This window comes from Equus asinus, chromosome 7 (genome assembly GCF_041296235.1).
Source record: "Equus asinus isolate D_3611 breed Donkey chromosome 7, EquAss-T2T_v2, whole genome shotgun sequence".
NCBI lineage: Eukaryota > Metazoa > Chordata > Mammalia > Perissodactyla > Equidae > Equus > Equus asinus.
This window is the reverse complement of record NC_091796.1, coordinates 31,390,547-31,405,804: the sequence shown is the minus strand read 5'-3', so window position 1 is coordinate 31,405,804 and position 15,258 is coordinate 31,390,547. Positions and strand designations below refer to the sequence as shown.

The 15,258-nt window shown below is 35.9% G+C and overlaps 1 protein-coding gene across 2 annotated transcripts; it reads right to left on the bottom strand.

The window, feature by feature from the left end:
* Window positions 1–6,415: 6,415 nt before the first annotated feature.
* On the bottom strand, window positions 6,416–14,609 carry SYT4 (synaptotagmin 4). Of its 2 annotated transcripts, none has more exons than XM_014834680.3 (4): window positions 14,216–14,609; window positions 10,436–11,250; window positions 8,586–8,706; window positions 6,416–7,223 (listed from the first exon to the last, which is right to left on the bottom strand). In XM_014834680.3, the coding sequence occupies exons 1-4, from the start codon at window positions 14,247–14,249 to the stop codon at window positions 6,916–6,918; spliced, it is 1,278 nt and encodes a 425-aa protein (XP_014690166.1). In that variant the 5' UTR covers window positions 14,250–14,609; the 3' UTR covers window positions 6,416–6,915. The 2 variants fall into 2 exon arrangements, with proteins under 2 accessions (XP_014690166.1, XP_014690167.1); XM_014834681.3 differs by having other exon boundaries at window positions 8,586–8,703; window positions 14,216–14,474.
* Window positions 14,610–15,258: the final 649 nt, after the last annotated feature.

Below are 15,258 nucleotides of genomic sequence, written 5' to 3'. Positions count from 1 at the left end.
AATAGAGGAGAGAGATTGAATTCAATTCAGAATACAGCAAAGACAACTGGGGATTAATAATCAATGATCAGAGTGAGGGATCAGTGCATGGAAAATTACTAAGAGTAGCTTGATTAGATACCAAGGGTAGGGACATTCTTGGTAAACAGGCTTAACAGAATTCTTGCTAATGACAGGCCAAGGATTTAGATATCAAGGGTGGGCTGTGAAGAACTTGATCAGGTATAAGGGGTGGAGGATTCTTAATAAGCTGACTTAGCAAAATTTTTTGCTAAAACTGGGTTTGGTAGGAGGGCTGGCCCCATGGCCGAGTGATTAAGTTCCCACACTCGGCTTCAGTGGCCCAGGGTTTTGCGAGTTCGGATCCTGGGCACCAACATGGCACCGCTTATTAGGCCACATTGAGGCGGCATCCCACATGCCACAACTAGAAGGACCCACAACTAGAAAATATACAACTATGTGCTAGGGGGCTTTCAGGAGAAAGAAAAAAAGAAGAAGATTAGCAACAGATGTTAGCTCAGGTGCCAATCTTTAAAAAGAACAAAACAAAAAGCTGGGTTTGGCAGACCAAGCCTGATGCCTAGAGAACAAAAGTGCTCAGAAGAATCTGACTAAAGTTTGGTCAAGGAGGGAGTCTTTGTCACCACTTACTTGTTATATGATCTGTGTTAAAAAAAAAAAAAACCTGGAGAATGAATTCAAACATTATTTTCCAGTATTTGCTATATGTCTGAAGTTATCGCAGGAATTGGGGGTGAGAGAAGAAACACAAGATCCTGTGCCAGCTAGAAGCAGGTCAGTGTGGTGCTGTACACACAACAGGGACTTTGTGTTCTGATGGCTCTAGGTTCCATCCCCTCTCTGCCGCTGTGTGGTTTTAAATGAGATAAAATTGTGAGATTTATCTCTACCATCAGTAGAACTGGAGGAACATTGCCTACATCTTGGGTTGTGCTGCACATTAGTTGAGACAATATAAATTAGAAAATGAATTGTATTGTTATGTTTTAAATTTCAATTCAATAAATGTTTGAGTTACCTACTACCATGAACAGATACTGGGGATACGGCAATGCATATCACAGAAAGATTCCCCATTGAGATGAAATATAACCTTTACACAAGTAATTCCAATCATAAAGTTGTGACTGTTAGTACCAGAGGTAACACAGCAGCAGTGACATTAGCATCATCAGTATTATCTATGACCTGGGTCAAGGGATCTATCTGAGGTTCAGAACTGGACCTATTTTGCATCCAAAGGCTATGTGTCTTTATGCGTTCTCCACTGAATAAATCACCTATGAATGTAGCAGAGTCTGAGGCAACACTTTCAGTGTGCTCGTGCCCTCTCTCCTTGAGGCACAAGGACATCAGAGGTGCAGGCCTGGACATCTACTTGTTGGCTGTGATTTCCCAACTGCTATCCACATTACTTCACACAGCCTAGCCTAGTAGGTCTTTCAGTGTTTCTATGCTCTTAAAATCTTTTACTTTGATGAACTTGGACATCTCATTAGGTCATATTTCAGTGTGGTATGCAACCTCAATGTTAACATTTTGGATCACCCACAGTAAATTTTAAGTCAAATTTATATCCTAGTTGCTTTTAAATTATCGTTCCTTGACCTCAGATGATATTCTATTAAGGAAAACAAAATCACTTTATTGCTAGCTTAATACTAGAAATTGGGAATATAAGTCTAATTCTAAGAAACAAACAATACAACATATTTCACCCAAAACTAATTTGAAAAGTTTAAGGGTCTCGATTATGGATATATGGCCTTTTTTACATAATGGACTATATCTGAATGATAAAAAATTTCTTTTGTATCTTTGGAGTAACTGTTTTTTCTACTACTATTCCTGAACAACAGTAGTTTTCACAAGGCTTTCCCTATAACCGTCAACTGAATTTGGTTCACATCTGACATTTATGGTGGTTCAAACTTTCATTAAATAAATACTCATTGAGCTTACTATATGCAAAACCCTGACTTAGCTATTGTGGAAATGTAAAGATCAATAAAACACACATTACCTTTTTATGAGGGCGTTATCTTATAACGAGGGAGAGTAAACACATGTTCCCAAATAACCAAATGATGCATTTATAATTGATGCTATGAGGGACAAGTATACAGTTTAAAAAAAAGAGAGAACTATCTCTATATGCAACCCAGGAATGATGTCCAGGATATAGTGTATAACATGCTTTTGTTCATCTAATAAAGAGGGAAATGTGACTATATATACACATTTGCTTATATTAAATAGCAGAAGAATTAAACCAAAACTTTTAAAAGTCATTATGTATGGGAGAGGAAGGAACAGGTTTAGTGTAGAAATAGAAGATGGGTTTCCATTAATACACTTTGTTTTGTAAATTTAACTTTAAAACAATGTAAATGGTGCACATAACTATAAAACAAAATTGAATTTCAAAATCAATTTCTTAAAAATAGAAATGAAACACAAACAAAAAAATACTTAAATGAACAAGGAGCTGGTGGCATAATTACACAGGAACCATCTCGTGTGACTTTAAAAAGTAGTCATCTAACGATACATTCCTGGGGAGATACACATTAAGAAGAAAAAGAACTACTCACAAAGTATATTAAATATTATTAATTTTCAGAAATCATATTGCTGGTAACAATGTTAGTATTGTTATTCCTCTTTTTGGTTTGGTTATAATTGCCTTCTACTTATTCTTTTTTTCCCTTAACAGCTTTATTGAGGTATACTTTATATACAGTAAACTGCACACATTTAAAGAGTATGCTTTGATAAATTTTGATAAGTGTATACACCATGAAACCATCTTTACAATCAAGAGAATAAACACATTCACCATCCCAAATATGTCCTCCGGCTCCTTTCAAATCTCTCTCACACCTCTGTCTACAGCCTCTTCCAATCCCCAGCAAATACTGAGCTGCTTTTTATCACTACAGGTTTGTTTGCATTTTCCAAAATTTTCTATAAATGAAATCAAATGTCATGCGCTCTGCATTTTGCGAGGAATATCTGGTTTCCTTCACTCAGCATAATTATTCTAAGATTCATATTTGTTGTTGCCTGTACCAATAGTTCATTCATTTTTATTGTTGAGTAGTATTCCATTGTGTGGCTATAACACGATTTATTTATCCAGTCACCTGTTGATGAACATTTGGGTTGATTCCAGTTTTGGCTATCACAAATAATGCTGCTATGAAAATTCATGTACAAGTCTTTGTATAAACACATGCTTTCATCATTTTAGGTAAATACCTAGGAGTGGAATGAATATAGTGGGTGTCTGTTTAACTTTCTAGGAAACTGATTACTTGTTCCCCAATGCAGAAGCACATTTCACATTCCCACCAGCAGTGTAGGAGGCATCTAGTTCCTCTAAATCCTCACCAACATGTGGTATGTTTAAACTTTTTAATTTCAGCCATTCTAACAGGTATGCAGTGGTATCTCACTGGGGTTTTAGTTAGCATTTCCCTAATGACTAATTCTCTTGGAATCTCCTTAGTGTCTCTGGTTTCTTTTGGCAGGCAGGCATCCTTAGAATATATTTGAGCAGTTAAATGTAATGATCAACTCTTTTAACATACCTGTGCACACTCAATACCATTAATATGATTTGAAACAAAACTACAATGGCAGCACATTCTAGATGCATTCCATGTACAAGGTTGTTTTTCCGAGTGTGATAACACAAAATACCTGCACATAGACTGATGCTATAGAAAATGGCCAGTCCTCCCAGTGATGAATCCCATTGTTCCCATTTTTCTTAGCTGATGTCTGATGGGAACATTGCAGATATCTTGGATTTTTTCCCTGCTTTTTAAGAAGGAATAAGACTTCCGTTCCCACATCATTTTACTAACTAAATCTATCCAGTGCGAGGATGTGGGGAAATGAAAAAGAAAAGAAAAGACAGTAATACAAAATAGGTAATAAAAGAGATAAGATGAGAAATAAGATTGTAAAAGACAAAAATAAGAAAAGCTATGGAAAGTAATGAAAAAGTAAATAAAATATGGAAAAGTGAATACAATGTAGAATGACGTCAAAGAATATGGGCACGAGCCTCTTTAAGAATCTTACAGAGTCAGATGATGAGCATCCGTCGAGGAGAGTGGTATGGCTTAGAGGGGGAGTGCAGGATGCAATGAAATCCCTTCACTTACTGCCCATGTGGACTTGAGTCAACTGCCCAAGCTCCTTGAGTTTCAGGTTCTGCTTCTGTGTAACAGGGATAATAATATTTGTCCCAGATGATTGTTATGAGGATTAAACAAAATAAAATAAGACATATGGAAGATGTTGGTTCTGAGTCACTAAAGTTCTCTAATCTATGCCAGGAGAGTTATGAGGGAAACCTGTGTTTAGATAGAAATAAGAGAAGCCTTACTACAGAGTCCATTGGCAGAAAGTTTGCATTGAAATGGTTTGGGCAAAAGCAGCAATTTATTCATGTCTTACAAATAGGGTCTTACAAACATCATACAGAGCTGGCACGAAAGAACAGACACCACCTCATACACCATGCTTCCTTCCAAGTCACTTCTATTGAGTTACGACATGAGAACAAGTCAGTTACCGAGTTACACAGTTCTTCAAACAGGAATACCTCCCCATTAGGGTGGTTAGAGTGGTTAATCAGACAAACAACTAATTTACATGTTTCATACAGTGCAGGATTGGTAACAGAGTTCAAGATATTCACATTGATATTGTAATACATTATAAAACGGTACAATTTTCACCAGTTAATGGGATTACGCATGTCCCTGCCTGTTTCAACTCCTTTCTAGTTTTGCTTCTTTCTTTTCTTAAAAGCAGTTGCAAATAGTTTTACTCAACTTTTCACACTCAAAAACACTGTAAGTTTTAAAAGTAACAACTATTTACAAATGATTCCTTGTAATTTTAAAAGTAGTTCTTGTTGGTTTTGCTGTTCCACTTTAAAAAAAAATCACCCTTCTCCCACAACCATACTTCACTTGGTACCACCATTAACATTTGGCTGTTGTGAAGGATACTTAGAGTTGACTTCTCACAATGTTTTAGAGCTCCAAAATATATTATATTCCATGGCCCACGATACCAAATATACATACACAAAAAGGCCATTTGACTTCCCCAAACCACACACTGACTACAATTCATTTCACGTTGCTTTCACAGAAATGCTAAGTGGACCAAGATGCTGTGAGGTGAACTTGTGGTAGAATGATGACAATGATTGGAGAATATTCATTTTTAATCCCAAAGTCATCTTAAAGCACAAAAAAGAGGTTGGTTTCCATTTTTGTACATATAGAATGTAAAACATTTTTTTTACATTAGGCATAGTCATAAAAAGCATGTATAAGTTGTTTTGAAAATGCATTGTCATAGAATTTACAAACACTGTGATATCAAACACATTCTCAAAAACTGCTAAAGTACCGACACAAAACCTGACTCAAAATGTAAGTTTTTCAGTAGACTTCATTTCTAACTTGCATATTTAATAGTTCAACTGTACCCGAGTTTCAGTCATACGTCTCTAAAAACTCACGTGTTGTGGCGTTACCTCAAGTTAATTCTTTCCAAATGATCACAGGGCTCTGCTTCACTCTATCACATTTTTAATGAATTTCAGAGTCCTGACGCTTTAAAATGGTACAGAACACAAGTCTATAAACTGTTCCACAGACAACAGCTCAAGATAAATTAACCTAGAAAAGCTAGTGAAACATACTTTGTTGTGCTAATTTGACAGCCTAAATATATTTTGTGTGAACATATGTAAATTATATTAGGCTTGCTGTATAACTATTTTTTTAGTCTTATTACCGAATTTGTTGGTTTAAGTAAATGCTTTCTATTTGGCAGTGGTTAAAACTTCGGTCTTTTTTGTTTGTTTGTTTCTTTTCAAATAGTAACTTAGTACTTTCTGGGGGAAAACAAGCTAAATGAAGACTTAGTTATCCATGCCCTCTCTGTGTACAAGGAGTAGCCTTGATCATACACATGTATACTATACATATCTCCTATAAGCAAACCGCATTTCTAATTGGACTTCTAGCTGAAGTTTATTTCTTTACCCACTAGCTAATTCAACAACTTTCACAAAGGTAAATAGGGCCTTTTTAGACCACACTGACACTTGTGACAGGCAATGAATAATTCAAGGCCATGGTTCTTATGTGAGATATTTTATAACACTTTGACTCACATATAACCTTAGGGGGGAGAAAAATCATATTTCAGTCACAGTGTTCTCAACTCAGCCCTTTGATAAAAAGGTTTCTCAGCTTGTTTACTGTCCTTTGGAAACAAACCTGTTACTCCTCTTGTGATAAAATTGTATCAAATAATTACAAACCAAAGAGAAATGACCATATACTTTTATATGCAGGACAATCATTTGCACATTATGTACTTAATCAAAACAAAGTAGAGAACACTTCTTTAATATCTTTGGATTTAAAGAAAAATACATTTTCCCATTTGAAGAAAAATGGATGAATTTTCATAAAAGAAGGTATGCTTTTCATTCCTAAATCCTAACAATCACATTGACTTCCAGTGACTTGTTCTGAGATCATCATCACATAAACCACATCCATAACCTGGGATTACAGGGCAGTATTCATAAAATGCTTGATTACTCTTATTTATATCACTGGTAACCTGCAGGCAAAATTGAATATCTTATGAAAATTCACCAACTTTTCTAATAAAGGGGGAAATTATCATGATACACATTTACAGTTACTTTCTGGTCTGCTAATTCAACCCATTTCTAACAAATAAAGGTAGCTTGCTGTCACAAGCTTGCAATCACATATGGAAAGAAAGAAAATTGCTCCCCGCCAAGTAAAAATCATTAAGTTCCAACTCATGGGTAGGATGCTAACCATCACAGAGCATGTGCCACTTGGCGATTTGTCTCCTGGGATAGTCACAGATCTCCTTCCAGTGCTCTCCACCGGTTCCTTCTGCTGCTGCTCCCAGGACCAACCGCCCGATCACCTCATTTCGGGATCCTCTTTCGGAATCCAAAACCAGAAACTCAACACTTATCTCTTCAAGACCCTCGCAAGGAATATCAAACACAAACAGTTCATTGAAGACTGCATTGGGGGTGCATTTCTTCACATGAGTCTTCTTTTTGGAGATTCTCTTTCTGGCATGGTACAGGTTCACTTTAACATAGGGATCTGTGATGGTAAACAACAGACATTACAAGGACGGAAGCTGACTGAAGAGCTGATCTCAAGATAATGGTGCCCTTAGAGATTACTGCATCCCAGTAAAGTGTGATTACAGTGAAAATAAGTCAGAAAAAAGTGAAAATGTAGATAAAGCTTGGCTTCTCTATTGTCAACAAATTGAAAATAAGTAAGAACATGCAATGCAAGAAAAAACAGTTGTTCATGAGAGGATGGGAAAGGAGCTATCATGGCAGGAGGAAGAGATAATATAAAGGGGAAGAAAATAGAATGTTCTAATGACACACGCTGATTACTAATAACTCATTCTAGAGAATGGGATAGAAGGACAAAACATTAGACAATATCTAACCTTACTAAGTTGCATGACTTTGGATGGTCTCTCTACCTCTCAGAGCTTGAGCTGTTTTTTTCTGTTGAACAGGCATTTAGAATCACAGTAGTAACATCCTTTTTGGCTTTACCTTTTCTGTGCTTCTTTAGTGATCTGCTGGGTTTGCTTCCTGTTTCCCAGTGTTGACCTTCCCTATGTCACCTACAGTGTGTGGATTTTAGGATCATGCTACTTTATCACAGATTTAATTACATTATTTTTTCTGGTTGCAGCATATAAGGTAATTTTATCTTCCTAATCTAAACCTTCAAGACCATGTGTTCAATGTCCATTATCAACCAATAATAATAATATAACTGGATGATATTTAATGAAGTATGCCTTTCTAATCCTCACGGTCTCTGTCAACGTAAGTAGTACGTTCAGTTTGTATAGAGTTTAAGAAACATACTCAAGGTTTCTATGCTAAGAAATGGAAAGGTTAGGATTTCAACTAAGATTATTTTAACCCATAGGTCATGCGTTCTTTCTCATCTTGCTATACAACAAGGTACTATTTTCTTTACAAAATTAGTGACAAAACTAAAAGCTAATTCTTAAAGCAGATACATAAGGAATTAAAGGAAACATAATCAAAGTGTAAGGGTAGGCAGGCTCATTTAAAATACTAAAATTAAGAACTCTTCTCCCAAAACTTAACTTGATTTCTGTTGCTGTGTTTTTGGCAATGGCCTCTCACTTCTGCATTTATCACTGCTTTCTGCTTCAACTCCATCCAATCAGACACCTACCATGTACTAGTTTTGGCTTAGATCTTAGACCTATGTAGTTTTCTTCTTCTTGCTAATGACACTGGCTCACACTAGTATTTTATAAAATGAGGAACAGAAAAACAATCTCATCATTTGTGATTGTGGTTAAAAGGTAAATGAAAATCCTGATTATGTTAGCTGTTAACTATTTTGCCCAATGTATTACTTGTACACTGAGCCTGAATTTCTCAGAAGCATTCTTACCTGAAAGTCCAGACACGTCAGATTTCGGCAGATGTCGAGCTTTCAAAACAACCACAGTGAGAGTATTGGTGGTGGACTGATAGCAGAGAGAGATCAGTAACTCACCCCGTCCTGAAGACTTCTAAACAAAGAAAGAGGTGCTATAAGTATTTTTATTAATTTTTACTTTCAAAACTTGATCTTGATATAACATTTTAAATCAATATAATAGCATTGTTATTTTAATGTAGTTTTCCTACTTATTGTTATTTTAATATGCTAAGGAATCCAAGCGTAACTACAAGCTTTTGGGCAGTATCATCGCCTCCTGAAACAACTGCCTGCCATCTTGTGGTCTTTTAAGGTACTACAGAAGGTTAAAATTTGTAGTGAGTTAGCCACACCCACTACTAGAAATGTTTAAATGGATATTTAGAGTACAGCCTACACAGAGGTATCTTTTAGCTTTTGCTTTTTAATTAATTCTCTACTTTTTGAAGTTATGAATAGTAATAAAAGTTGTCTAATCATTTGAATGGATCTGTATAGGTAAAAATGACTCGTGGTAAGTTTGATTTGAATTCAAATTCTTTAGCACTGACATTACTGGAATTTGAGTTCAGACCAACTGAAATTTATTCTGACCTTCACCATTCTCCTGGCCCAGAGGGCTAATGGAGTTAAAATTTTCTGCTCCCAGCCCCTACCCAAGGTCCTCATTTAATCCAAGAAATGAATAAAATATTGGAGAGAATTGACTCAATTTTTAACGCTTTTTTTGGACAGGATCACAGGATCTTTCTTTGTATGCTACTTAGATTTTACTGTATTTATACTTTGAAGACGTTAGATAAGATGACCAAGAACTCTAAGTACAAGTTTTAACTGAAAGTAACAAAATATAAACTTGGGGTTTGATAATAACTGAGAATGATGGCTGGCCAGAGCTCCTAAAACTTCAATATATATTTTTACAAAAGCTTACATGGGGTAACTGTATGAATAAGTACTCTAAGAAGAATGAGAGTGGGAACAGATCTTTATTCCCACTGTGCCACACTAAGCAGCAGGGTATCTCAAAGAAGCTACTTAATGTATCCGGAGTGTGACTTTCGTTAACTTCAACAGAGACAAAGGTGAGTATGTGGTCAAAATGAAATTCATGGTATTCTATAAAATTACACCTTATAGACAAAGCTATTCTGAAATAGTAACATTGGAATCAATTGAGTTCTGTATTTACAGTGAAAATAGGATTAAGTTTGATTAATTGATGTCTTGTCATTTTCTAGTAATCCCAGAATTACATCAGTAGTATAACTACAAAGGCAGAGTAACTCACTTCCTATTATACAACATAAACATGGACATTTATAATTCAAAATGATGTGATGTCTCTTCCTTGAAAAGCAATTCTATGAAAAGTCAATACAACTTCCAAATCCTCAGGATGAATTGATTTAATTTTAAATTTCAATTTCAATTTCAAATTCAGTTATGCTGACTTTGAAACGTCTTTGTTAACTTGCTTATGAATAAGAAATATTTGCCTGCATTTTAGTTTAAGTGACAGGTATTCAAAATACTTACAATGGAAATCAACAAAAATATTTATATAAATGATATTTAAGTATCCGTAAAGGATGCCTATGTGTTTTATATTATTAAAATACTTTAAGCATTTCGGTTGTGAGATTAATCTTCTTTAGTATACTCTATTCCCTTGCTCCCTATTTAATTATGATAAATAATAATTAAATATGGTAAAGATGATATATACAAAATTTATCATTTTAATGGAAACCCCCTAGATACAAAAAAGCTGCATAAAAGATTGTTTGTAATTACTTTAAGCACTAAAAAAGAATTACCCTAACATTTCTCTTGATAATCTCTCTGTTCATTAACGTCTTTCCATCAGTTAATTCAATGCCTGCAAGAGGAATAAGGACTTCTCCAATGATATCATCTCTTGAAAACCTGTCAAAACTCAAGATTGTGAAGTGCAAGGCCAGCTCTTGGATCTGGGTGTAGGGGATCCCATAGAATGTAAAGGTCTCATCAAAAAGTGGGTCCAAGGTCTTTCTCAGAACTCTGGTTTTCACTTTATGCTTCTTCTCTGGGAGGATGGTCATTTTGATATACGGGTCAGAGGTCATTGACTGCTCATCCATGGCTGGCAAGCCACGGGCTTCCTTGATATTAACCACAAATGCTTTCTTCTCAAAGTTGTACTCTAAGGAGAAAAAGAGGGTTCCCAGTTTCTCTTGTTTCTCTTCTGAAGTAAGGGAAGTGCTAGACTTTAAGCTATCAGGGGAAATTGACTCCTTTTCCCCTTCTGAAAAGAGCTTTGGGGTTGCATTCTCCAGATCAGAAGGGCTGCTAGCTTTGACATTTGTTTTGGGAAAATTGCCATTGAGATCTCTCTTCTCAAGGTCGAGATGCAATGAATTCTTTGGCACAGCTGGTTTATTCTTTACTTCATTTTTGTCATCTGCTCCAAACTTCTTTTTGCTATTTAGGTTTTCAGGGTAAATATCAACTCCCTTTAGCACATGCACAAACTTATATGGAGGAGTCTTGTTAGACTTAGATGATTTTCTCTGACAGCAGATCCATGCAAACAGAGAGACCGTGAAGACCAGGCCAAATGCACTGAAGATCCCCACCACTGTGGGGATTTCATCTGAAAAATTAAATGACCAATAACATACATTAAAAGAGCAGAGTTGGAGATATGAACCTATCTGAAAAGCGTACTAGAGCTGGCAATTGTTGTAGGTTGTACAGATTGAATTACTTTCTGACTATTCTGGGTATAAGTTATGTACACATTTCGCATCATTTCCAGGAATAAACACATCCCCTGTGTGACACACAGAAACAAAAATACAGTATGCTAGAAACGTCTTTATTTCAGTAGTTTTTCATAAATAAAATGAAAAGATGAAACTGGGCCCGGACCAGGGATGGGGGGGGTGCCAAATGACCCTGACCTACCTTTGTTTTCTCCGATAACAAAAGTCAACTACAGCTTGATAGATCAGTACTAATTTCATTATGTTTTCATTGACATTTTGAGGCTTTCCAGAAGCATCAATTCTTACTGACTATAAACCTCCAAATACACATTCTTCAAATACTGAGAGATTCTGTATTCTTGGTAGTTCTTTACCCAAGATTCAAGCAGAAAATATCTAGGGACTCAGTGGTTCACTTAATTTTAAGAAATAGTGGAACATTATCTGCCATTGTCACAAACACTAGTAATTTCCACCCAAATTATGAAACAACAGTAAAAGAAATGTACATGTATTAGGGAAAAAGGAACAAAAAAAGATGAACAACAGGATATTAACATTATATAACTTATAACACTGCAAACTCCTTGTATACCAGCCTGAAACTCCTCAAACACTGAATTATCTAAGGTACAAATTAATTACACCTAAATAGGATAAAAACCAAACAATGGTTATAAATGAATCATCATTCCTTCACATGTAATGAGAAGAGTAAGTATAGATAATTTAGAGTTCAGTTTTTTGCATAACTGATTTTTTCCTAGCACATTTTCACATGGCAAATGGTAATCAAATTGAAATTGGTGTTCTTTCCTTGAATGAGGGCACATTAACTTACTGATATTAGGTAACATTGATTATGCATGAAGCTTACCATGTTCCATATGTAAGCATATTTCTCCAAGAAATGATTAGTAACACTGTAAGTAAAAGCAGTATTTCTATATCTGGACAGCAGTGAATCAACTGAGTCAATGTTTAATATAATCAAAGTAAATATAACTAGTGTAATATTATCTGCATTTGGTTTCATTCCAACCTGTTTTTTTAATCCCAAATAGTGGATAATAAAGTTAAAAGTCATGGTCAGGAAAGGGTTAAGTCTTGTTTAAGTAACCCCTGGAAGAAGGATCTTTTGTTACTTCCCTTCCCCATCCCCCCAAATCTTCCGCAAATCTACCTCATAATTACAAAACTGAACTCAAACAATACAAGATTAAGAAATGGAAATAAGAGCAGAAGTATCTAAGAAGATTTTAAAAAACAGACAAAATAAAACAACAATAAAAAATTCTAAAGTTCATTATATCAAAAAGCTGAATCACGTAGAGATGAAAAATAAACCTTTGAATTCCCCAAATAGAAAAAGCAGTGATGCTACAGAAAAAGAATAAAACGAGAGCTAAAGATAATCAGCTAAACTTAGTATCAGCTTTTCAGTTTTATCCTTCTATTCAAGTCTTTGTGAGGGAAAAAAAAAATCCACTCTTGGGCTCTCTAATAATCCAAGCCATGGAGCAAAAGCAAAGTCATGAACTAAGGCAATTCTCTAGCCAACGTAAGAAGAACAATAACGGTAACAGAAAGTGATTTTTAAAATAGACTGGTGGCCCAAGCTACAACATATATTTCACTAGCACAGTCTCTGAAAATGCCTCAGTACCAGAAAATTTCTGATTTTCTAATAAGAAATTGGGAATAAGCATCACAACAATATAAACTCAATCACCCAATGGAAGGCTGTGAAAGAAACTCATTCCTGAATATAGTATCACAAAGTGTCTCTATTTAATACTTCTATCAAATGGCAAAAGATTCTCTATAACATGGAAAGACTCACCTACTCCCTATGTATTCTCTACTGATAAGATCTTAAGCTTTTGAGAGTAAAGATCTCAGTCATTTCATTCAATTTAATAACAATTATCATGCATTTGTAGATATCAATTCTTATTCACAAACTTCTATAAAATTCCTTGATTTTTTTTTTTTGAATACTTGTAAAGTAAGTAAAACTCTGATCTCTTGTCTTTGGAATATAATGGGACCTATAATATTACTTTTTTATTTGAAGAAGTACATCTGATTTTATTTACTCAAAGACAGAAGGAGAGCAATGGTGCCAAAAATATGGTATAGGAAAAGGGAAATTGAACTGGAAAATAGGAGTCCTAAATCTAGTTTCCAGCAGCTTTTAGCTAACCGTTTGACCTGCAACACTTCCCTCATCTCTCTAGGCTATGGTTACCTCACCTGCGAAATGAAATGGGCTAGGCTAGTTCATTTCCAATACCCCTTTAATCCTAGCAACATAGGATTCTGTATCTTTCGCTAGCAACGTATTTCAAGAACACACAAAAAAACATAGCACAGAAAAACATCCTTATGGTATCTGTAATAACACATACATTCCAACTCTCCAATATATAAGTTGTCTTATACCAAGATCAAACCCTTATGTAATCACAGAAACATTTGGCTTCCGCTAATAAGTTAAACACAGATTTATCTATAAATAAAAATCACCTACGGAATTAATGAAACCAACAAGCAAACAACAGACCTCCTTTCCTTTGCTCAGCGCGTGCTGCAATTTGCAGAGCTACCTGAACATTTAGGAACTTCTTGGATGTAAAATCGCCCTAGCAGAAGGCAATTTTAAGGAGAAAGATACCAAGGAAGGGAGAAACAACAGAGATAAGTCACGATTGCCCATTTACTGTTCTCATTTTCCTTACAGATTAACTACCTAGGAAATCTGTATTCAACCATCCCGCGGAAAAAATCACAGCCCACCCCGGAGTATTCAAGGAACAACTGTGGATATAAGTTGAGTAACTTGCTTACCAAATTCTTCCCGGCTGCTAGTGATCGGAGCCATTTTTTGCTGCGTGTTCTGTCCGAGGTGCTGAACGGAAAACTCCCCTTCTTGGTTCACTTGCCTGGATCTGAAGCGCCGGCTTTCCCGAGTGCTGAAAACAACAGCTCAGAGCCTGGGGGACCTGCGCCTGGAGCGGGGAGGAGGCAAAGAGGGAGGTCCACTCGCCCTCGCACAGTGATTTGCCACCCCTGTTCCTGTTTTGGCTCTTCTGAGAAGCTCGTTTCTGAGAGTCTAGACGTGGCTGAAACCCGAATTGACGCAATCCTGACGCTACAGGGTTGAAATCAGCACCTGCCCCCCCCCTCCCCTCTTCCCTCCAAGCCTCTCCTCTCCCCTTCCTTTCTTCCTCTCTTCTCTCCTGAGGATTCAACATACACTCGTCAATTATTTTAACTGTTGGACTACTGGAGATTAGCTTTTCTATTCTGTGGACGCTCAGAGGCACATGGAGATGAGCACAGAAACTCGTCGCTGTCAGTTCCTAATATAAAATCTCCTGATCCTCCAGATCAGTAAAAATGTGTCTGTGAGTTATCAGAATAATGCGATTTACAGAGGCGATTCAAGAGAAGAATAAGAAGAAATTTCTGCATCAAATGACCCATTGTAAAATGCAAGAATATATTTTCTATCTTTCTAAATTTTTCTTTGATGTATTATACCTATGTTAGAAAAAAAATTCTTTGTACATTGATCCATTTGAAATAAGACAACAGTTTTCCCATTATAATTACTTATTTTCTAATAAATCATTAGTTTAAACACTTTGCTGATGTTACTGCTCCATCTGTCTGTTGACTCCCTTCCCTTTAATATCTGACATTTGACCAGTTAAAGTACTTCGGTACAGATGAGAGTAATCCCTTCTGTATTCAGATTCAGTCTCAGCTATGACTTTTGCAAATGATGAGACTGCTTCAGAAATGACATTTCTAGTTTAAAACCCCGACTTCTTACAGGTTTTTGCAAAATTGTTACAAGAATCAAACCAAAATCTAAAATGACATTG

Excerpts from the sequence above, each read along its gene's own strand:
- SYT4 (XM_014834680.3), bottom strand. The coding sequence starts at position 14,249 with ATGGCTCCGATCACTAGCAGCCGGGAAGAATTTG. Across the intron at positions 11,251-14,215 it reads TAGCAGCCGGGAAGAATTTG|ATGAAATCCCCACAGTGGTG; the intron begins GTAAGCAAGTTA and ends TTAATTTTTCAG. Across the intron at positions 8,707-10,435 it reads TTATCAAGAGAAATGTTAGG|AAGTCTTCAGGACGGGGTGA; the intron begins GTAATTCTTTTT and ends TTCTTTGTTTAG.